The sequence below is a fragment of the Pygocentrus nattereri genome, chromosome 16, assembly GCF_015220715.1.
Source record: "Pygocentrus nattereri isolate fPygNat1 chromosome 16, fPygNat1.pri, whole genome shotgun sequence".
Lineage (NCBI taxonomy): Eukaryota > Metazoa > Chordata > Actinopteri > Characiformes > Serrasalmidae > Pygocentrus > Pygocentrus nattereri.
The window spans coordinates 21,361,509-21,385,353 of record NC_051226.1 but is presented as its reverse complement, the minus strand read 5'-3'; the positions used below and the strand labels follow the sequence as shown (position 1 = coordinate 21,385,353).

Below are 23,845 nucleotides of genomic sequence, written 5' to 3'. Positions count from 1 at the left end.
AGCAAGACAGATACCAACAGGCTAGCCGGCTAAATGGCACTTCGCCTCATCTATGTCTTAAAAATAAATACAGATTAAAATGTAGTTTTTAACAGTTAATAAATCGTCTTTAAGAAACTTCAGAAAACACACCAAAAATACTGTGGTGCTTCATTTTTTGACAAAAATATGGTTATGTTTATTTATTATTTTCTGCAAAATGGAGAGATCCTGCATCCTTTGGGAAAGCCCACTTTTTTAAAATGCAGCAAATACTGAAGAACTGAAGAATGACACAAAAAAAAACTGATTTCTGCTTACTTTAAGGAAGTAAACTCTTAAGCATGTCAGGAGCAGTTCTTTTACTGTAGGAATTAGATGGCAGAGTTGGGGCAGTTTGATGGAACTAAGAAACCTTATGAAACCAGCTTTTCTCAAGAGAAAACTACAAATAGATTAAACCACAGTACAAAGAAAACTCATTGCCACTGTAGCACCATTCAGATGAGCGTGATTCTTTAGAACGCAGTTCTTTTATCCCCTCACATTATCCATGGGTGGTTTGTCTTGCGCAAAGGACAAGGGCAGACCCCATTAAGTGGCAAATTGCCGTCTCACAGCTTAATCAGTCGGCATCAGCATTCTGCAGGGAACATATGAAAAGTCATTATGGTCAAATCAATTCTCAATTACCTCTTTTTGCTGCCACCATCGACACATTAAATAAATGCCCACCGCTGTCACCGCTACATCTACTTGCCAGGCGACAGCAAAATGGCTGTACATGCGTTATTGGAGCACCCACCGAATGCTGGTGGATCGTAAACAATCGTGAAAAAACAGCACGGAGGCGAAAAGGGACAGCTAAGCGTCAAGAGCAACAAGCACCATTAGTACATTCATTAGTGCTGTCAAACCTGTAAAATAAAGCAGCGGCTCACACACACTAAAGCACAACTCAAAATCACCTCTTTACTCACTGCTATTCCTCCCTCTGAATTCTCACGCTGATTAAAATGCGGTTTCCTCTGCTATATTATTAGGGTCACTTACTGTTTGCTTCTGCTCTGCTTCTATTCTGTCATCTGTCCCTTATTTTGTGATGTTAGAGTAATGTTTGGCTTATTTCTTTCCTATTTGGCACCCATGAGTTTAAAAAGCTCAAATATTATTAAGATATAATTAAAGATATTACATACACAGACAGAAATATAATGAAGTTTACATTTGCAGCATTAAGCAAACGCTCTTATCCAGAGTGACTTACAAGAAATGCTTTGTCTATCTACAGAAAGTATCTCAGCTAGTTACCAATAGGTTAGAGAGAAAGCCAGTCCTGAGCTCAGATACTCCTAAGAAACAACAAGGAACAAGGAACAGAGTTGAACACAGAACAGTGCAATACAATAAAATACAATACATAAGTGCAGTAAAATACATCACAATCAATGCTTAATTCAGTGCTCATTTAAGTGCTGTATAAAGAGATGTGTCTTCAGAAAGTCAAACACACTCATTCAGTAGGAGCAACATCATGTGTTAATCATTATCACGACATCAGCCTTGACAATAATGATGCAGCATTCTGATGAGTGCAGCATTCTGATGAGCCTTTGACCAATGATGGATGTTCTTCCCATGACTAGATGAATTAAGGCATTTAGAGAAAGTTAATCTTTACTCACATCAAAGGGTCCATTAATTGGTTTAAAAGTGGTGTGCAAAAGTTTTTGTTGACTTCTGAAGTGAAAAGAACAAACTATAACCTCTGCAGCAAACCATGTTAAGGTCTAACATATTTCTGTATTTTAAAAAATGAAATATACCACATACTCCTCTAAAGCTATAAAAAGACATCAAAGAGCCTACAGTTTGCAATTTCCACTGTCCCAAATATCATTAAGAAGTGGTAGTTAAACTCTCAGACAGAACTGCCCGTATGCTGGCCAGAAAAAAAGGCAGAGCAAAACCTTCACATGACAGCAAAGGACCTGCAGTGTTACTTGTATAAATACGTTCTGTGCGGAAGAATTATCAGGAGGAAGTCTTACCTGCAACCTCATCACAACAGTCAACACCTGAAGTCCACAAAACAACATCTAGATAAGACATTCTGGGAGAGAGTGCTGTGTAAAAATGGAAATCCTTATCCACAATTACCAAAGGTTTTAGCAGAAAAAAGCAGCATATGATGAAAAGAATACCTTGCCAACTGTTAGGCTCAAGGGTGGATTTATTATACTTTGGGACTGTGTTGTAGCCAGTGGCACAGGAAACATTGCACAAGTTTGTACATAAGATAAAGATAAATTGCACATAAGAATGGATTCCACTAACCATAAACAAATTGTGGAAGCACATGTGACACAGTTAGTCAAGGAACTGAACCTGTAAAGAGGTGGGCTTGTACAACAGGACCATGATCCAAAACATACCAAAAAACTCACCATGAACCACTTCAAGAAACACAAGATTTTGGAATGGTCAGAGTTCCTTGACTTGAACATCACTGACAATCTGTGTGCAGATCCTAAACATGCTGTGCATGCAAGAGGACCAAAGAAGATCACAGAACTGAAGCAATATGCAAAGAAGAGTGGGTGACAATTCTTAAAACAAGAACAGAAAAACTCTTGCTAGCTACAAAAATATTTGCAAGCTGTGATCTCTGTCAAAAAGGTGATACTAAGTCATGATTTAGTAGAGTTTCCAAACTTCTGCACATGCCACAATTACTGTTGAATTTTTTTCTATTGTTTACGCTGATCAAATATAAAGTACCACTGCATTAACATTTACACAAAACTTTAAAAATTTAGAAAATAGTCTGCTGTAGAAGTTTGCTTGTTTACTTCTTCTTTAGATCTTTTTTGTATTAAAAAAAACTTGTCTATACAACTTTATAGTGAAAGGCATACTGCAGTCTCAAAATATAGCACAAAATATAATTACAATATAATATTTAGTCCATATCATGTAGTTCTAACCAGAATATTGTAATATTATTTTAATTTCCCCTCTAATGTTCTCCCAGAGAAAAACTATCAGTGTTAAAACCACAATTTGACTTTTCCCCAGTCATTCAGCCCTAATACACACAGACATACACAAACTTGCGCACACATGTTAAAACACACTTGAGGCTCTCACACCTTTTTGTGTAAATGGATGAACAAGAAATATGGTGTTTTTAACTTTACGCATTTGTCCTCAGTGAGGCAGAATGTCTCCATTTGTCCTTTCATGTCTGTAAAAGGACAATTTCGTCCATGTTTCACGCAGAGAAAATGCTCACAGAGGGAAAGGCAGCAGGGGGAGTGAGTGTTTCCACACAAGGCGTCCTTAACCTGGGAGCTTTGACGGAAGCATTACTGGCTATGGTTTCAAAAGCTGATATGATGAAATACTGTGGAAACCTCAGCCTTACAGTAATGCTAGAGTGCTACAGTTGAGCAGTGTACCGGTTAAAAACAGGCACCGACCCAATCATATCGGCACTACCAGACAGCGGAACGAGTAGAAAAATTTTGGTGCCGGTGTTTAGTACACTGGCTCAGTGAAAACTGTACAATAGGCACCGACCCAATCATATCAGTGCTGCCAGGCATCTAAACATGGAAAAGTCCTGGGTCCATCTACGGTTCTTTAGACAAAATAAGCTACACATGTTAAACTCGTTTGTGGCTTGTGAAAAGCTCAGTGAAAAAAATTAAATCCAATAAATATCTAATGCTGTTTTACTGTATCGTCTCATCAGGAAATCAGTAAAGTCCTTTTTTTTATTATTATTAAAGAAACAGTTCTTTGTCACTATACTCAGAGCTGATGTCCTCTCCTCATCATCACACTGGCAAAACACACCACGGCCCACTAGTGTAATGGCGGGACAGAGTACCAGACGCTTGTCGGTGAAAGGAAGATAGAGTTTAATCACCCAATAATGAGAGGATCCAAGAAAGGGCAAAATACAAATCAAAGTCAGAGTCCAATCCAAAAAGGTCATACATAAATCAATACCAACAGGTAACAGTACAAGAGGGCTAGACAAGAATAGAAAACGAGATAAAAATAGCAAAGGATCAAAACACAGGAAATGCAAACAAGACAGAATGGAAACGCTCTGAGATCACATAGCAATACCTCGCAATGTGTCTCTCTGAAGCCCGGGCTTAAATACTCTAAACTGACTAATGTGTACCGGTGTAGTGAGTCAGTAATCTGGGGACTGAGATCGCTGATAGGAATGTTGGGGAAACACATGATCTGCCATAGACTCTTGGGTATTTGAGTTCTCTCTTAAGATGGACCAGAAGCACATGATCCGTCATCTATCTGTCGGAGACCGCTGAATGCGTGACCACTACATACTAATGGACACTGCATTTACTACTATATCAGTAACACTGAACTGCCTATCTTACTTTTTCAATTTGTGTATTTTGTCAATATTTTAAAAAGTAGTTGCAAACTAGTTAGGTTTCAGTTAATGCTATAGCCAGCCTGCTAACAATCAAACAATGGTTCAGCTGTTATAAGTTTGATGTAACTAGAAAACAACACCCATGATCCATTATAGTATAATTATCAAAATATACACATTATACATTATATTGTATTTTGACCTGAGATGTCAGTTTGCACACTAACAACAATAGTTAAATGGACAAAATCTTTAGACAAATATCATCTCACCCAAATATCATTTAATTTTATCCTTTCTAATGGTATTGGTCCCCAAAATACAACTCACAATTACCAGATAATTTCATCAAGTGACATATGAGTAAATGTAAACATTTCTAAGTACATTTTTGCACAACCAGAGCCAATTATGACTGAAATTTGCAAAAGTACAATTAACAAAAGCACACATAACTCTTTCACTTTGTTGTATCAAAAATGTACTCAAATGTGACACCACTGCATCATACCTGAATAGGAATTTTGTGAATTATTACATACCTAATATGAACAATACAAGAAGAAATGCAGAACAACAGCTAAGCCAAGGACAAACCTGGCCCATATTTTTGAAGCTTCACAAAGTAGGATGACGGATCCTTGATCTGTACTTGTCAGTAACGTCGTGCTAAATAAGATGGGAATCTGATCTAAGATCAGCACAATGACTCTGAGGAGCTTTGTGAATACAGACTCATGGGTAAATTCTCTTTGGCTATCTAGCTTGCTATCCAGCTAGATGCTCTGATCACTTTTAAACGCAATGAAATAAAACTTTTACAAGACCATTTACACATGAACAGGCTTTTTGTTCATATTAATGCTTCTACAGTCAACACACCTAAGTATTTGATAGATGCACTCACCTGCATGTATAGCTGCTAATGTAAACGTACCTAACGTAAAAAAGAAGACAAATCCACCTCAGTGAACACTGCTATGATTAGCTCCAGTGATAGATTTAGCATCAGCTCATCTAAAGGGGCAGCTTCTGTCACTAAAATCGCCTTATTAGACATAAAAACTAGCTGCTTTAACATGGAGTGACCAAAGATTTCCCTCCTTTGACTGATGTACATAGTTCCCAGAATGTTATTGTTTATAAATTTTAATAAAAAGTTTGGTGGACATAGCAACAAGGCAGGAGCTTCAAATGGCCAACTGGTCCCTCTGGGTGGATAGGATGGCCTTATCTCTCTCCTCATCACTTGGTGTGATGCTATCCTGTGTGGAGTCTGATGTAACAGCACGGGCAGTTATCCTTCTCCTCTAAGTGCGCTGAGCTGTCTAATGCCATTTCATCAGTGGCAGTTTGAAAAGATTCAGTGCCGTTTCAAGTGACTTGGACAAAGCACATGCTAGCCTCACCCTCTCAGCTTGGCAGCTTCGCTTGATAGGAGCTGCATAGACTAGTCAACTAATAAATCCCTAGTAAGTCAGCACTGTGGGCAGCAGTCAGTTAGTTGAGGACAGTGCCTGAAATACAGTGGTGATACAGTGAAGAGGCAGGAAGAGGAGAACAGGAATCAGTTTTTCTACTTAACACAAAAAGTATTTCATTACAGTGAAGTAAAACACAAATTAAAACCAGTTCCACTGCCAGCTGCACAAGGCTGTGCTGTGAAACAGTCAAGGGTAGGGTTTGAGAACCAGAATAGGAATGTGCACAACAAAAACAAATTTGAGGACGGCTCAGCAAATGCACAAGGAAATCTCATTCAGTGGTTTCTCAAACAAATGTTTGTTTCTCATTGAACAATGCAAGAACCAGAGCCAGTTCAAATTGTGAGAGGTTAGATTCTGAGAACTGCTGTGATTTAAGGATGCATTTTTACATCAGACAGGCTGTGGATGAATGCCAGAGGCTGAAACGTACTGGAATAAAAAACTTTTCTGCAGTGCATCTTACACCTCAAACCACAGCAGCTGCTGGTAGAACCAGTGCCTATTAGCAAGCTAATAGCGTCATAGTTTTCACTGATGCCCATAACACTCATTTTTTATGTGGTAATGGTGACTAGTTGACTAGTCGACAAGTAAAAATGTGCAACCCTAATCATACAACAGAGCTAGAGGGCCTAAATTTCTATGACTGTATTACTGAGAACACTGGGGAAAATACTCTCTTTACTGCTAGATGTAGCTTTTTAGAGTGCAGGCTACAGTGGAATTTAAATTGAGGTTACTAATGTGTGCAGACATTCATATGAGCTACAAGATGTCTCAAAATATTCATAACCTAAACCATGCCTTCGAAATGTGTGCCAAGACATGCCCAAACACATCTTTAAAGTAGAGATAAAAAAATCAAACCAATTAGACAAACTGCCATTCAATTTGGAAAATAATGTGTTATTATTTGTTTATATTGTGCAGCTGGTCATAATGAAATACCGTATGTTGTCTTGAGATGACTTATGTCAAAAAAAACAAAAAACCCATAAATCTCCAGATAAATCTTTAGAATGTCTCTTACATTAGAATATTTAAAAAAAAAACATGCATTAAGACATCTTGGGATATTAGTCAAGACATTGCTGAAGGCATGCACAACTCATCAAACCAACATGACAGAAAAACTTAATTACATGCTGCTTGTTATGATTAAACTAATTCAGTGCACCCGACAAATCAGTGGTGGCTCTATATAATACACCTCTAAAGAACTTGGTAAATATGTCTACTTATATAATGATGTAGTTGCTGATAGATTCTCAGATGTGAAGGCTGAGGGCTGAAGGAAGTATGAAAAAAAGTCATTTCTGGGCAATATGGCATCAAAACATACCCATATTTCTTTCTCCCTACACCGCTGCAAAACACAAACAGTAACTCAGCACATGTTGAAATAAACTATATATATATACACACTCACCGGCCACTTTATTAGAATTTACAATTGCTTGTTAACACAAATAGCTTATCAGCCAATCAAATGCATTTAAGCATGTAGAGGTGGTCAAGTGCAGACTGAGCATCAGAATGGGGGGAAGAAAGGTGATTTATGTGACTTTGAACTTGGCATGGTTGTTGGTGGCAGATGGGCTGGTCTGAGTATTTCAGAAACTGCTGATCTACTGGGATTTTCACACACAACCATCTCGAGGGTTTACAGAGAACGGTCCGAAAAAGAGAAAATATCCAGTGTGGACGAAAATGCCTTGTTGATGTGAGAGGTCAGAGGAGAATGGGCAGACTGGTTCCAGATGACAGAAAGGCAACAGTAACTCAAATAACCAAACAAAATCTCTGAGGAATGTTTCAACACCTTGTTGAAAGTATGCCACAAAGAATGAAGGCAGTTCTGAACGCAAAAGGGAGTCCAATCTTTTACTAGCAGGTACCTAATAAAGTGAAAGTGGCCAGTGAGAGTGTACATATATATATATATATATATTAAAATCTTATTTCTTGGTGATAAAATACTTTGTTGTCTCCAATAAAATGTATTCTGCTCTTTTTGGGTGATGTAAACAGTAAGGATGGATAATCTAGAAAAAGCCTACATGTTGATGGTATTACATACAGTGTACATTGAACCAAAGCTATCCCAGAACAAAACAGCCTTCCGGAATGCAAATAAAACTAGAATAAAATTAGAGCCTAGTGTCATAATATGGCTTTACCTCATAATATTTAAGCAATGAAATATGAGAGGGAGTGTATTATGATGAAATAACATCACGGCTATGATTTAGTCGCAGTGATGTTATGACGAAATAACAACACGGTTATAACACTTCTCAATCAGTTTGCGTCACTGGAACTAACCGTTGTTTAATGACAAATAAATGACTTGTCGCACTAACTAAAGAATCATTAATTAAGAACACTACTTGCTGGATTTTTGTCAGCTGCTCAGTAACAAAAGGCATCTAGTGTGTTTTTTTCTTATTTACAGTTTAACTTACACTGACAGCCATAAAGTCATTAATTGAATAGGAACACAGAAACCTTGCAATTCACTTTGTATACAGTTTTTCATTCACCATTAGGATAATGCTAATTTCCACTAATGTCTCTATTGGATTCTCTGTGCAGTGTTAGGGCCAAGAAAGCGGTAGTACGTATTTTATTCTAAGCTCTAGCTTCAGTACAGTAATTTTATACTTGTGTGATCAATATTATGTTTGGTCAGTGTTAGGTTTGGTCAGCAGAGGCAAGCACAGCTATTAGCTGGTGAGGCACTGAATACAGTCATTTTATTGACCACCCACTAATTATGAATTAAATTGTGTTTCATTTTATTGATATGTAAATGTGGTATTGGTAGGCAGGTGCTTGATTTCACACACTGAAGTTGACATCATTTTCACTCAAATCTCTGCTTGTTTCTCAGCATTAAAGGCAGTCAAATTTGCACTATTTTTCTATGCAACTTTAATGAATAAGGGCCTATATGCATTGGCTTACCTTTATTCTCAATATTTTATCACTCATATCCTTATTATGTTGTTTCTGATAAATATCTTTTTTTCTACTTTTAGGGTAGCTTGTAAATTTCCACATAGGAGGTTATGGGTGTTAAGAACCTACTCCCCTTTGTCAATTCATGCTACTGTAAAAGCTTTCCATAATCCCTTTACACAGTAAGACAGACAATGGGTTACTGAATGTGCACTTTTAAAATCTATTTGTATTAAAAAAGGACTACAACACTCAAAAATAATTTTGTCAGACTTTCAAAATGTCTGAAAGTCATTAAGAAATATCTACATATCTAGAAATATCTTAAAATATATGATCTACATGTTCAGAAAATTGTGTAGCTACTGTGACCTCCATACATATTCATACATATTTATACGGTGTGATTTTGCTGTTGTCAGCCTCTAGCTCACAATATTACCCATAGCCTCTTTCACATGCTGCTCTGCGCATCACTGGCTGAATTTAGCAAGTAAATATCACAGCAAATATCATGGTATTACAGTATATTACCCACTGCTGTATAACTACATCACTCAGCCTATTCATATCACCATCACTTCTCGTAAACTATCCACTGTTTAATATGGCTTATGTTGTGCTGGTACCTCTAAATGAGCTCATGTTCTATAGCCACAATTCATCATTTTCATTAAAGACTCATAAAAATGCCATCCTTATTTAGAATGTCACTTCAATTTTACCTGCAATCAGGCAAATAATTAAGCTAATGTGGTTTTAATCATTTGCTTGTGAGCTACATTGATATTCAAAGGTACTGAAGGCTTGAATGAACAATCAGCACACTTTGTGAGTGAATAATGATTATGAATGTATGTGACAAAATAATACAGTAGGCATAACCGAACTAAATGATGAGTAATTGATGAGATACACAGAAGGTTCTAAAGGCCCCCAATCAGCAAAGGGAACTTATTCACCACAACTGGCATCTAAGCATGGTAACCTATGGCAACCTGAGCTATTAATGGCAGGAGCGGTGTTGATTTTGGAATATTTCACAGAAGGAACCTCACTGATTCATTCCCACACACACATGCACGCACACACATAAGCTTTCTCACACTTTCAACCCACCAAAGCAACACTGCCCTCATTATGTTTCACACACTGGTGGTCTAGGAAATCACAGCTTTTAGCTATTCACTCAAAATCTACACCCATTTAAAGGTCCCACAGACTATTACACTAGTTTAACTTAAGCCCTATTCGGACTGGATTAGTTTATCAAGTAAATGTCTGTAAAAGTAAAATAACAGTGCTAAAACATGTGCATCCAGATGGGAATAAAATTGCAACAGGAGGTGCGAGTTTTGGGCTGTAATCTCTACTAGACCAGGGGTCGGCAGCCCAAATGTTAAGAAGAGCCATTTTGTCATGTGAACAAAAAACAAACCAACCTGGTAACCACAACATTTTAGGTTCTTTTTACCATCTTGGCTGTACATATGTGTCACAATGTGCTAATGTGATAGTATAGGCTAAAAAATGATATAAATCAAAATGCACACTTATTTTGCTCTACTTTTAGTTTTAGCTAAGCACTGTCGCATCTCTGGCAGGATATATTTCCTCAAAAGTAGGATCAGTTCTTGTAAAATGTGTTTTAATGTTTGACTTTTTATGAAGCTGACATCAGTTATTTATTTGCCAACTTTTCGTTAGCTTTTTCCCATTCCACCTTGAATAGTGCTTGAGGAGCCAGAGTGTAACTGCTGCACCATTTATGGTGGAACAGGAATATTTGGACAAGAAACTGACTTCTGCTTTGCGATTTTTTAGTGCGTGACAGTTTCTCATTGCAGATTAGACGGATCAGCCAACCAGATGTAGTGCTGATAAATGCAAATAAGTCCATTCGTCTCCAAATTATTGACTTTCATCTTAAATCTTCTTCTTTGCCTTTTCATTAGCTACTAGCCAGGTGAGATTGCTGTCTGCATTGATATGGTGACCAGCAGTTTCCGTGCCAACCTTAAAAAAAAGAGTTAAAGGTTGGTGAACTAGCAGTTATACATTTACACCAACTCCAACAAGACCATTTATTGTTACAACTGTGTAAGAACGGTCAGCCGAGCTTTATTTTACTTAAAATGAGAATTATTTTACTTTTAGCTAAAGATCTCATTCTGCTGTGGAATCACAACAGGGCAGTAAAAGAGCCACATGTTGCCGAACCCTGGGCTAGATGTTTGTATCACAGGTCAAATGATTGTGGTCTATTTGCATGGAAAATGTAAGATATTGTGTAGCTATGTAATCACAAAGTGAAAGGACCAAATATGGTAATTGGGAGTGTTCACAAAAACTAAATGATGCAATCTGGAAAATCCATAAAAAAACATGGACATGTGTATAAATATGAGGCTAAATTCATCAGTGTCTGCTGCATCTGGTGAAAGTCAGTATGCACTTCGGACTGTAAGCCTCAGTGGACGAGAGAGAAAAACACTGACAGGGTCAATCCTGATGGAAATAAAATCATAAGGGAGCACATGTAAAACAAGATATTACTCAAGCCCCCAATGTAAATATGATAAAATTTACATTAAAACCTTTTTAAACTCCTATCCTCATGATTCTCCAAGTGGAGCTTGTGTGCTTGCAAAATTGCATGGTGTGTTGTCGAGTTGGTGTTATGCTATGTATTTAATGCCTGTCACTCTTACTGAATTCAAACCTACCTAGTTACAATTACCTACAACAACACAATCCAGTAGCATATGAAAAAGGCTAAAATGCTAGTAATGTAGCATTTTACACTGTGTAGAGAATCTACACTACAGTCTAAATGTATTCATTTGAATGGAATTGCTTTCCCAACATGCTGAAAAATCTGCAAACTTGCCACAGTTTGTAGGTACAGCATGGATAAGTAAAATTCTCTTTTAAAACAAAAAAGGACTAATGGTTCTGTCATATAGGGCTGTCTCTTTTGTTGCAGCTAGCAATGTACAATGTAATCACTCAGTAGCTAATAGTTTGTACTGTTAAATCAGTACTGCTGTGCACACACATAAATGTCTGAAGATACACAGAACTATGCATTGAGTTAAGCAAAGCTACATGCTCATGAGTGAAAATATAAGCAAAAAAAAACACTTATTCTGTCAGAATACGTGCTAAAAACATCACAATTAGCTACATAGCTAACAAATAAACAAATGCTACTCAGTGCTGCCCTATAAACATGTTAGCACCAAGTTAGGAGTTACAACTTTTTTTTTGTATTCATAAACCATAATGCCTCAATGAACAGATTTACCACTTTCTTTTATTTACATTTATTTGCCTATTTCTGTGAAATCTAACAGCTGTGGCAAATGACTGCATTCAGCTTAAATAACTGTGATCATCTAAAATCCCTGTGATTAGGTGTTTATGTAATAATTGTGACAGTGGCCTAGTCAAAACCAAGACATGTCTGAGTGCGAATACCTTCTGAGACAAGAAGGGGAAAAAAAACATCTACAGCTCTATGTTATAAACCTCTTGGTTGACACTGATCTTATGAGCATGCACGTCTACTGTGTACTGGAATAGCTGCTTTATTAATTAAGGTGAACTTCATGCAATCATTATCTGTCACAATCTACACAGCTCATGTAAACTGTAAGCAAAATACTGACCTTTTCTTAGCAAGCTACAGACATAAACCAATATCTTCAAACTTATTTTAATGAAGCTGAAGTCCACAGCATGTATAATGAGTCTGCTCTGTCTGCCAGCGGTCTGACAGTACACTGTGAAAGTGACGACTTGAAAGAGTCTGAATAGCAAACACAGCCACACTGGCATTTTAATGAGTATTCTTTTTTTTTCCTTTTCTAATCACATGACTGCTTGACTTTGACAGTGACATGAACTATGTATAAGCAACAGCAATGAAATTCTCGGTAGACTATAGAAAGACGGGAGGAAGAGGAGCGGAGGGGCTTAAGATGCCAAAAGTGATGGGTTGTCTAAGGGTTTCATGACTTCCAGTGCCACCATCTGCTCTGACTAGGTTAGATGACCTGTGACCAGTGATAAAAGCAAAATAAAGTGGTAATGAGTACAGCTGTGGCTTCAAGGTGCTGGATTTATTGTATCATCAAGTCATGCACTCACTGGCCCACATACATATACATGCATACTCTGAACAAAATGCCATGAGACCACCACGGCTAGTCACACAGCGTTTTCTTGATCAAATCCGCCTCTTGCTTGACTGTCCTTATTAATTAGCTCCCATGGTGAGAATCCATTAGTGGCCGGAGTCTTGCTGCGTTCACATTTAATTCAAACTACAGAAATACACAGACTGACACACATGCACATGCAGAGGATCCCCTAAAAGAAAAAGGAAGACACATTAAAACATGCTATGGAGATGTGGCCTTCTGTGAAGACAGAGCTGCTAAGAAGCACAGAAGGATAAGAGTAAAAAAGAAAGGGTGGGAGAAGGGGAGAGGGATTACATTTCTATCTCTGACAAATAAGAAAGGCCGCTCGCGCAGATCAGTGCGGAGAACAATGTAAATGATTCTTCTGATGGAACCAACAACGTAACTCTCCCCAGCATGAAAGCACGCCGGCGCTTTTATAGCTAACCATTATCACAATCGCCCCACCATAGACATAACAATAAATCACAAAGACAGCAAGTGTTCACAATCACTGCAGATTACAAACATGAAAAGATGCCACAGTTGTTCATCACTATTTAGGCAGGTTGCTATGATTAGTTGACAAAGTCAACATGATTTTGTATGAATTTAAAAACCTTAAAAAAATTAAAATAAGCTCTACAATGTTATCTTCATATCTAAAATGATGCAGATTCGACTACATTTACATTACTGGCCTCATTGCTCAGTTCCGATTTTTCCGATCTGATCTTTAACTTGATAGCTCAGACTGATGTGGGTAAGTGACTCAAATCTGTCATTAATATGTCCCAAAATGACCTGTATGTGCACATCCTAATCAATAATGGCAAGTGAATGAACCACATGCATCATGAACAACAAACAAACCAGCAGAACAAGCCTTTAGTATGAAGATAATCTGCTCAGCTGTTCATTATTAGAGAAAGACAAAGGGGAAAATGGGTCAGATGCTTTTGCAGCATTAAAAAAAACAAAAAACAAAACATGAATTCTGATCTGACTGATTCTCACCACGAAACGCATATGTGTCTGATTTAGGACCACATATGAAAGTTGCTTGGATCTGATTTGAAAAGATCAGATTTATGTGTCCACACAGCTCTGAAAACATCAGTCGCATTAAGCCAAAACCAGGGGACTTCATCCTGTTAATGTTAACACAGCCTAAGGCTACCCTTATAAGGAGTTTATAAAAGGTGTAAAATTAGTTAATTAATGGTTAATAATTAGGTTATAAACACCTTATAAAAAGTGCTTCTAATTAATGAATAATTAAAGGCAACATTGATCTGTAATAACTGATGTATATGAATTTCAGATCGATGAAAGGATTAACAGTGATGAAGACAATAAATGATAAAAGTGAACACCATTGACAAAAGTGGCCCAGAATAAATCATTAAAAGTCAGAGGTGTCAAATCGGATCTCTACAGAGTTTTTCTGAGTTCTCTTTTTTCCAAGTTACTTTTCAAGGCACTCTCAATCATCAGATCTGCCTTCCTGATTAAATTCATTATAGGCTGACAATATATATACTTGAAAATGTCATTCTGCATACATGGTTATTGCCGTTTGGTGGGCTGCTTTAGGACACGGCCGATGACTAGACTGTTAACGTAACATCAAATTTCATTACATTATGTTATGAAAAACACAGAAACTATTTCACTTATTTTTGTTTTAACATTAGAGGAGAAGTACAGAAAGTCAGCTTGCCTTGGACTTGGATGTTATTCCTTTCTTGTTTCTGCACCTTTAAAAAACAGAATTTTCAGAAAAACTGTCCTGTGCCCTTGATAAAGGCCCTTTATTAAAACATATCAATTAGAACGTAGGGTAGGTGTTTTATGTATTTATAAAAGAAGAATTTTTTTATTTATTTTTCATTTGCTGAATGAAACATAATTGTCAGACGAATGTCTGCAGGTTTTTATTTCATTAGTGAGAAAGTCTTGGTAAAAAAAAAAAATCCTGCATCTGACCTCAGTCCAAGTTACTCCAGTCCCCAGTTCTGTGTAAATATTTAATGGTGAAACCAAAATCACTTTCAACAAAATCCTGTTACATTAACTTACATTAAAAGTTAAAAATGCACATATATTGGAGAAGTTACCATTTTGTTATAAGAGGGCAGATATGCAAAGCAGACATAATGTTTCATAGCAATGCACTGAAGATGAGCCCGTGTTACATTTTTTGCTACTCAGTTCAGTTGATTAATTGGGAAAAAAAAGTCAATAAATTAACTGAGTATTGCAGTAACTGTAAGCTGCAGTCCTACTAAAAATGAGGGATAATCCTGCCACAAAGATGACAAAGGAGAATGACAGGAACGTCTCAAATTAACTACAAATTACAAGCACATAGCTTTCAGGACTTAAGTGTTTACCGGTGGTCATAAACCCATGCTACAGCACCACCAACACGAAACCTATTATTTCTGAAAGAGTAAGGCTCTGGGAGAGAACCGTGGGAAGTAGAAAAAAAATTGAAAAGCTCCTTTCTGAGGAGAACATAACAATACCTGTTGAGCAGATAACATGCTCTTAATAATCATGAAAGCACTTAATAAACAGCCTTCCAAAACTTACAGGGAACAGCATAAATTTCTGTCAACATTCCTGAAAGAAATAAATGCAACTTGCTGAGTGCTACGAGCAAAGATTGCAATAAGGAAAGTGAAGGTGATTAAGAGGAAAAAGAAAACATGATTAATTAGTGTTGTGGCATTTATACAGACAACAAAAATACTGTATTATGATCATAACAGAGTAAATAAATGATTAAGTGATGATCTCTGTAAAAGACGACTGACTTCTATTAGTGCTCGTTATATTTAGTTGTATTTATATCTTCATATTTAGTTGTTGAGTCTTCTGTGTAATTTTCTGATAAATATATGTTTGTATTATCAGGCATTATATTATAAAAACATGTTTATAAAGAATATTTCTGACAGAGAAGCGGCTTGGAAAATGGATGGATGGATTTCTGATAAATATTCTCCTTTTTTCATGGTGGTCAATAATGACATACATAATGGGTGTCTGACTGGAAATAAATAAAAAGGTGAGAAATGAGATAAACAATATTCTATTTACAATCTTATCAATTCAGCTGCAGTTATGACAAGTGAATGTTGCTATTTAGTCAAAATTGTGATTACCATCCAGCTCAACACAGTTGTTCAAATCCAACAAACATGACCAATTCCTCCATCTACATCCCATCCACCTGATTATGTGACCCTTATTAGTCCCACAACGGGGGCATTTCACCTCCGCGTTTTGACCCATCTGTGCAGTGAAACACCACATACACACTAGTAATGTTGATATAGATAGTCTTTCAAGTCACAACTTCCAGTTTGCTACTACACAATCTATACCCTGCTCTCTTCCCCAATGAGTCACCCAATGGTGACTAAATCAGTCAGATCCTCTGGCACTCACCACAGTGACCCCATAAAATGTAACTGCTGCCCCACTGATATTCTTTTTATTGCAGAATGATTTTTCTGCACAGCTGTTATATTGCACTGACGTTCTTTTACACTAATGTGAGTACTGCACAGCTGCTGCTTGAAATACCCAAGCAAACTGTAATGAATAGAACTTTTGTACACAGTCTACATTTGGAATGCATACTGCCTTAAAGCATATAACATTTAAACTAATTCCCTTATATAAAATAGTAGTTGATAAGCAAAGACATGTTCTGAAGTGTCTGAAGTTTGCTTCTTTAGTTTCACACTGGTGCTGTGAGGCTAACGTAGCTCACAAGTAAGGAAAACGTATGCAGAATATTTAGTATTGTGCCAAAGACAGACGAAAGCGTGAACAAAATTCAGGATTCATGATGGCTGCTACTGCTCAATAGATAAAAGCATGTCATTCAGTATAAACCTTATAGTCGCATATGTTTGAAATTACTGAAACAATCTGAGACAGTTTGAGGCAAGTGCATGATGATTTACTCATACACTTTACACAATAGTAAAGGTAAATATAGCCACAAGTAGTAATGCACAGGGTCCAAGCATTAATCAACCCAATGAGGTGTAATGTGCCAGAGTGATGCTTTTTCACAGACAGAAAAGGAGTCATAGCATATCAATATGTCATACATTATCATTATTATCATCTTTAATAAAGAGATACACATGGTAAACTGACAAGCTACCTCAGGTTTGTCTGAGTAAGAGTTCATGACTTGCAGCTGTTTGGCCTTGGTTTTTCAAAGGTTTTATTAGTGAAGAAAATGGTTCTATATAGAACCATTATAAATCAAAGAACACTTGGCACGATTAAAGGGGTCTTTGCGTCATGAAAGTGTTCTTCAGATTGGTGAAAAATGAGTTGTAGATTTTCCTATATATAACATTTTGGAAAGGGTTCTATGTAGCACCAAAAAGGGTTCATCTGTTGTCATGATGTCAAGCCTGTAACAACAGAAGAACCCTTTTTGGTGCTATATAGAACCCTTTTGTCACGATTGGCTCCTCCCACTCCATGTGCATTTGTTTTCGTTTTGTAACTCCGCCCTTGATTGTGTTCACCTGTCCCTCATTGTTATGTGTATTTAAGCCCTGTGTTTGCCCCTTGTGTTGGCCAGTCTTTGTATCTTTGTATCTGGTCTTTGTATCTTGGTATTGGTCTCTGTTTGTGTTGATTCTGGTTTTTTGTCATGTCTTAACCTTGTTCTATCCGTATCGGCTACATGAACCTGGACTGTTATGACCACGACCCTGGATTTGCCCATAATAAATCTCACTTATCTCAGCGTGTGCGTCCGCCTCCTTGCTCCCACTTACACCTTTCCAAAAAGATTCTATATAGAACTGTATAAAACATATTCTCCATCAATCCATGAAGAACCTTTTAATGATGCAAAAAACCCCTTAATCATGCAAAGCGTTCTTTGGGTGTTCAAGGTCCTATAAAGAACCCTTTTCTTTATTAAAGAACCCTTGAAGAACCATCTTTTCTAAGTGTGTATGAGCCAAGGAATCTAGGAGCATGAGCCAAAATGTAAAACACTAAATGTAAGACATATAACAGATGTACGCTCTAGTGTCCCCTTCTGGCTTTTCAGACTCATCTTGTGTAGTGGGGAGGGGATACTACCACCTGCTCAGGTATCATGTCTGTATGACTTTGGTCTGTCTGATTTGTTTTAGTGGAGAAAAATAACTTAGAAAAAGTAAAAACAATAGGGATCAAGTATCATCAGTGCTTAGACCCCTAAACAGTCTACATTAGGTTCCATTACTTGCTAGCTAGAGATGTGTAGTTCCAAAGCAAAACTAAAAGAACATGTCTTGGCTGACTGATTGAAATTTGGGGTGATGGGAAAATTGTGCAAATTTGAGCCAAACTAGTATACATTGTATAATATAACATTGTATAAGTGATTAAGTGTAGGGATGGAAAGGAAGAACTCTGAAAGCAGTTCAGTCAGTTCAGTAGACTAACAAAGCACAGACCAAAAACAGGATTACATGCTAGATACAACATAGACGGAAAATAAAGAAAGCCATGTACAAAATGAAATAAAATGTAACAAAGTAATGATAGGAAAGATAGGAAATGATAGGACAGATGCACAAATTGAAAGTAAGCAAATGCATTTTTTAGAAAGACAATATACTTCATGCCACAGAGAGTCCCTAGACCTGACACATGTAGCATGAAAAGGATGTAGTGTCTTGAAGATGTATTTTGTTAGCTCAGTTTGTCATCAGAAATGTCCTTACGATGCACAACACTCTGTCGCACTGTCATACATTGATACATACATATATTGAACATTGGCAATACCGCCATATTCCCAAAGCTGCAGCTGCCACAATAGCAAGATCAAAGAAGATCAAAAGGCGATAAAAAGATCAAATGGACCAAAGACGACTTAACTCACATCGCTTCTCCAAGGGCATTTTGATATTTTTGAACACGGATCATAGTTTCAAAATACCTGCTTGTTCTAACTTACCATAACATCAAGCACTACAGTGCCGTGCACAGCAATCAGCATGGCAACATTAACCAAACGCCACTCTTGAATTCATCAAGAAAAATGCAGGTGCAGTATGTTCTTTTTCATTTCCATTCATGTGATAACAAGCACCAAATGTGGGAGAACCTCACAGCTTCAAAGCCTCCAGAGTAAATTATCAAGACTGTAGCTGTAACTAAGCTCAACTCACTTTCAGATTTTTTAAAGAAATCTTTAAGGACATATTTTCTAGACTTCAGTCTTAAAAGTTGCCTACATCTGCTTCACACAATCCAAGTAATAACAAACAAACACATTCAGTGATGATGAGGACTGGACTGTGGGCTGGTCAGTCCATTGTTCTGAGAACACCGGCATCTTCTTTTTTTGATTTGCAAAATTTCTTTTTGTTCTTTCCTTTTCTTGCCTGAGTATTAGCTTCATGATAGGTACATCCTTTCAGACCCATAGCGTTGAGTTGTCTTCTCACAGTGGAAGGAGTGAGCAGGAGTCCCATTTTCTCTCTATCTTATATTTTTGACCTCCAGTTTTCCCATTTATCTTCTGTTGGCTTTCCCTCGTCTTGTGCAAGTGGATTATTTCAAATCTAATCTCTTCAGAAATATCTATTGAAAAATGAACTTGTACATTTGTGGCATTTCTGACTGAAAACTAAATAAATGAAAGATGGTCTATGAGCATTCACACAGGACTGCATATGATAAAGGGCCAGATAAACTGATACATAGTATGAAAAGATAAGAGCTCCTAACAGGAAATTCCCTGCACATACAATCAAAAACCCTGTATGGCCATTCAAATCAGTGTGTAATCACAACCATGTTTGGTGCTTCTTTGAAATGTTTGGAAGTACATGCCACATCTATGCTATATTTATTTTTAAATATCCATCCATCCATCCATCCATCCATCCATTTTCTAAGCTGCTTCTCCGTCAGGGTCGCGGGGGGATGCTGGAGCCTATCCCAGCAGTCTTCGGGCGGAAGGCAGGATACACCCTGGACGGGTCGCCAGTCCATCACAGGGTTATTTTTAAATAAACAATATAATAACTGTAAATCAGTGGTTTCCAAACTTTTTACAGCCCTGTACTCCCTCAGATGTTAAATGTTCTGCTGCATACCCCCCTAACTCCTTATACACACCCATATATACTGCCCTTGTGTACATTTATCCTTATATAAAGTTATTCCCCCTTAATACAGCAAACCTGTTTATGATGCAGTGACACATCACACCGGATGTACTGAATAGTACTGCATAAATAAATAATATTGGAGTTGCTTCTAAGGCCTGTGCGCTTTCTTCATTTTTAATCACATAGGCAGCAGCATAGGAAATCTCCAATGTGACTTTTAACACAACTAGTGTAAAATGAAGATTAAAATACCTAAAAGTATTATGACACGGATCTGCCATGTGCTGGATGTTATAAATATTGCATTCATTTATCATTCCTGAACACACACCCTGGGTAAAAGTAGATTCATAAATATAGAGACAGACAACACTGTACAGATCGGTGTCCTGTATGGATGTCTCAACAGCGCAGTCTGCCAGGATAAGATCCCCTGCATGCAACACTTTCCAGACATCTTTCATTGTTTTTTGAAAAACTCAAAAATCAGCTTGTAGCAACTTCAGAAAGGCTCTGTTGCTCAGGCGTCAGACAGTGAGGTACAGAGGTGACAGAGAAGAGGTATCAGAGAAGCACCTGTGTAATTGTGCTGCTGGCTAATGAAATGAACTTAAAGCTGTAAACATCTGGATTTACCACAGTTTGGGAACCAGAGCTGTAAGTCATTCTAGATAAGTCTGAGCGCTAACATATTAGTTAAATTGCTAAACATCAGTAATGCTTTACGATAATCACACTGACTGAAACTGTCAGCAATAAGGACAATAATTATCAATTATTAATATTAATTATTAACCATGAAGGTCTGAGGAAAAAAGAATCAACCAGTTTTATTATTGACTGTAGAGTTTTCTTGACTTACAGTATTTCACGACGCTGCTCATTGATGGACTGCTGGAGAGCACGCTGCCTTGGAGACCGGGCTGGCTGACCCTGCATTACCGCCACTTACCATTAGCTGTACTGGCTGTAGACTGCACTTTACAGACAGTGTGAAATAAATGTGGTTCTTCCTACAAAAACAATTACCTAGAAACTCAAATGTTACGTTCGTACATAAGCAACAACAGACCTACATAACCTGACATGACTGAGAGTCATGCATTAAATCATCATTGTGTGAACAAAAACCTTGTATGTCAATTTTGCATATATTTACAAAATTTGAAAATGCCACCCTCAAAATTTTATGATGACAGACCAATAGAAATGGCCCATTAAAACTTAAACATTTAACTTAAAACTTAACTTACTGTATTAAGTTATATTGAAAGTTCTTTCCTTCTCCTGTAATGTTTTTTTTTTGGAGATGTGTAGTTTTGTACTGACAGCAACACATATTTCTTACAATAAATGTATTTACTGTACTATAACACTGACACAGAATGAAACTTGATCAGAAACCACTAAAATCCCAAACCAGCCCAGAATTGAGATTTTTGACACAAAATCTGGTTTCCACACAGTTGAGCCATTCCTTCTTCAGTCAAAATAATAGAATGCATCACAAATGATAGATCTGACTTCAGTGAGCTGAGTTCATCTCTGTCTGTCATTGCCCCCATCTCTTCATCACTCATTGCCTCTTTTATTGTCCGCACACACCCTCTTTCTTGCACCCCTCGTTCTAACCCTGTTTTTAAACTCCTTTGAGTTTCCTACCTGACTCGTCATCGGTCTTGTGCTCGTTCTCAGAGTCGGTGAGAGTCAATGCTGAGTGGTCAGGGCTGGATAGGCCTGAGCTGCGGCAGGACTTGAGACCCTGGCCACTCCACAGCTGGACAGCGCGCTCCGGCGTCATCACACCCTCAGGGTCAGAGTCGGCATCAGAGCCAGTGCTTAGAGAGTAGCCCCGCTGTACCAGGCTCAGGTCAGAGCAGTACACACCCTGCTGCTGAGGGCGCTCACACACACCCAGTTCGGCCAACGTGAAGCTCCCTGAAACAGTAGATCAGCTACTCAACATACAGAGGAGGACAGGTGCATGTGGGTTGACAGAAAGTTTACAGACATTCAGTTGGGGAAAGCAACGCGGTGTAGAGGGGGGCAAGCTGTAATGTGGATATTGTATGCAATTAAACGTGCCTTCAGTCATCCTCTTATATTCCCATTCCCCTGTGAATTTTCACAGTGATCAGACAAATATTTCTTAAGATTTACCCAGAAGAAACTTACATAACTGATCTGTTTGTATAGATTACAGAATCTACATGATTTTAATCAGTCTCCTGGTGGCTACAATATAGCCCCATTTTGATGCAACTCAGAGCCAGTCATGCTAAAGTATAGCCTCCATACAGTGGGGTTAGTTTTAACACCCTGTTACAACTAAGACCTCTAAAATAAGCAATGAGACAAGTGCATATCCCACATATCAATTTAAAACAGTTAATTATAGGGAAGTTTTTTAAATCACAGATTTGTAAAATATATGCTGTAGATTCTCATATGTGCTCTTCCACTTTGGGGTCCTAAACAAGCCCTGTCTGAGCCACTTTCCACAAATTAAATTTATTTTGATGCATATATTGTCTAAGCATTTAGGTTAGAAATGTTATTTGGTTCAAATGACAGAACTTATTAATGACCTGTGCTTGCATTGATTTACCAGGTTTTCAGCAACCGTTAGAATTATCCCTTCAGTCTGTTACAATGAACCCCACCTGTGCTCATGCTACTATTGATTAAACCGTTTGTAGACAGCAGGTGCTGGAAAGCAAAGTTTACATTTTCATTTGTAGCTGTGATTTGTAGGTTGTTTACATTAAAAAATATTCCTTTTGAAATATTCATCTCACTAAAATACTTTTTAAGTTATTTTTAAATAAATAAATAAATGAAATGAAATGCGTTAGTGTACTGCCCATGTCTACCTTTCAAACATTTAGAATTGTTGTTTAAATGTTCTGGAATCTGTTTCTGATAATGTATGAAGATATAAATAAAAATAAAGAAATGTTTGAATGATTTACTGAGCTGAAGAACAGGTATAATAAAATGAAACAGGGTACAATATGGATGTATATACATTCAATATAAACAAATGTATGTATAATAAAATTAATATCCAGGATTCACCATATTTCACAAGTGGAGACCAAATCTTGTGGAAAATAACTTGAGAAAAAATGCATACAAATAGATAATAAGAGTGTATTATTTATCATTTATTAAGTTCTTGTTCACAGAATTCTTGAAATACTGAATAAAACATTTAAATATATTTGCTGGTGACTAGAATGTTTATGGTATGATTGTACACAAAATAACAAAAGATGCCAGAAAGTGATATCAAACATTTGAGAGGTAGTTTATGCTCTTGTGTGGAAAAAACTTTTACATTTAATAATATAAAACCAAACTGGCTGAAGAGAAAACAAAAATAACTTTACTATCACATTTACATTTTAATAAGAAGCTTGGAAGAAAAAAAGTTCACTATATGTACAATATGATGAGATTTCTTTTATTAGCTGCCACTTGAGTTTTCACATTTATAATTAAACAAAGTCTTAAACAAACTGCACATTTTACTGTACTGTACATGCTACTTAAAGATATTTCAAACAACTGAGGTTTTGGTTTCTGTATTTCCAGTTACTGTTTCAAAAGCAGTACTTTTTTAGGCATCTGAGAAAATTAGATTTAAAA

General features: G+C 37.2%; 1 protein-coding gene across 5 annotated transcripts in view; it reads right to left on the bottom strand.

Annotated features, from left to right (window-relative positions):
• si:ch211-12m10.1 (teneurin-2) overlaps positions 1-23,845 on the bottom strand; it is a 365,065-nt gene that overhangs the window by 232,367 nt on the left and 108,853 nt on the right. For 3 of the 5 annotated variants that reach the window (XM_037545815.1, XM_037545813.1, XM_037545814.1), the window contains one exon: positions 21,857-22,132. The exons of the other annotated variants lie outside the window; for them this stretch is intronic. In XM_037545815.1, coding sequence (XP_037401712.1) covers positions 21,857-22,132 — 276 coding nt within the window. The remainder of the gene's footprint in view (positions 1-21,856; positions 22,133-23,845) is intronic. 5 annotated transcript variants of the gene reach the window in all.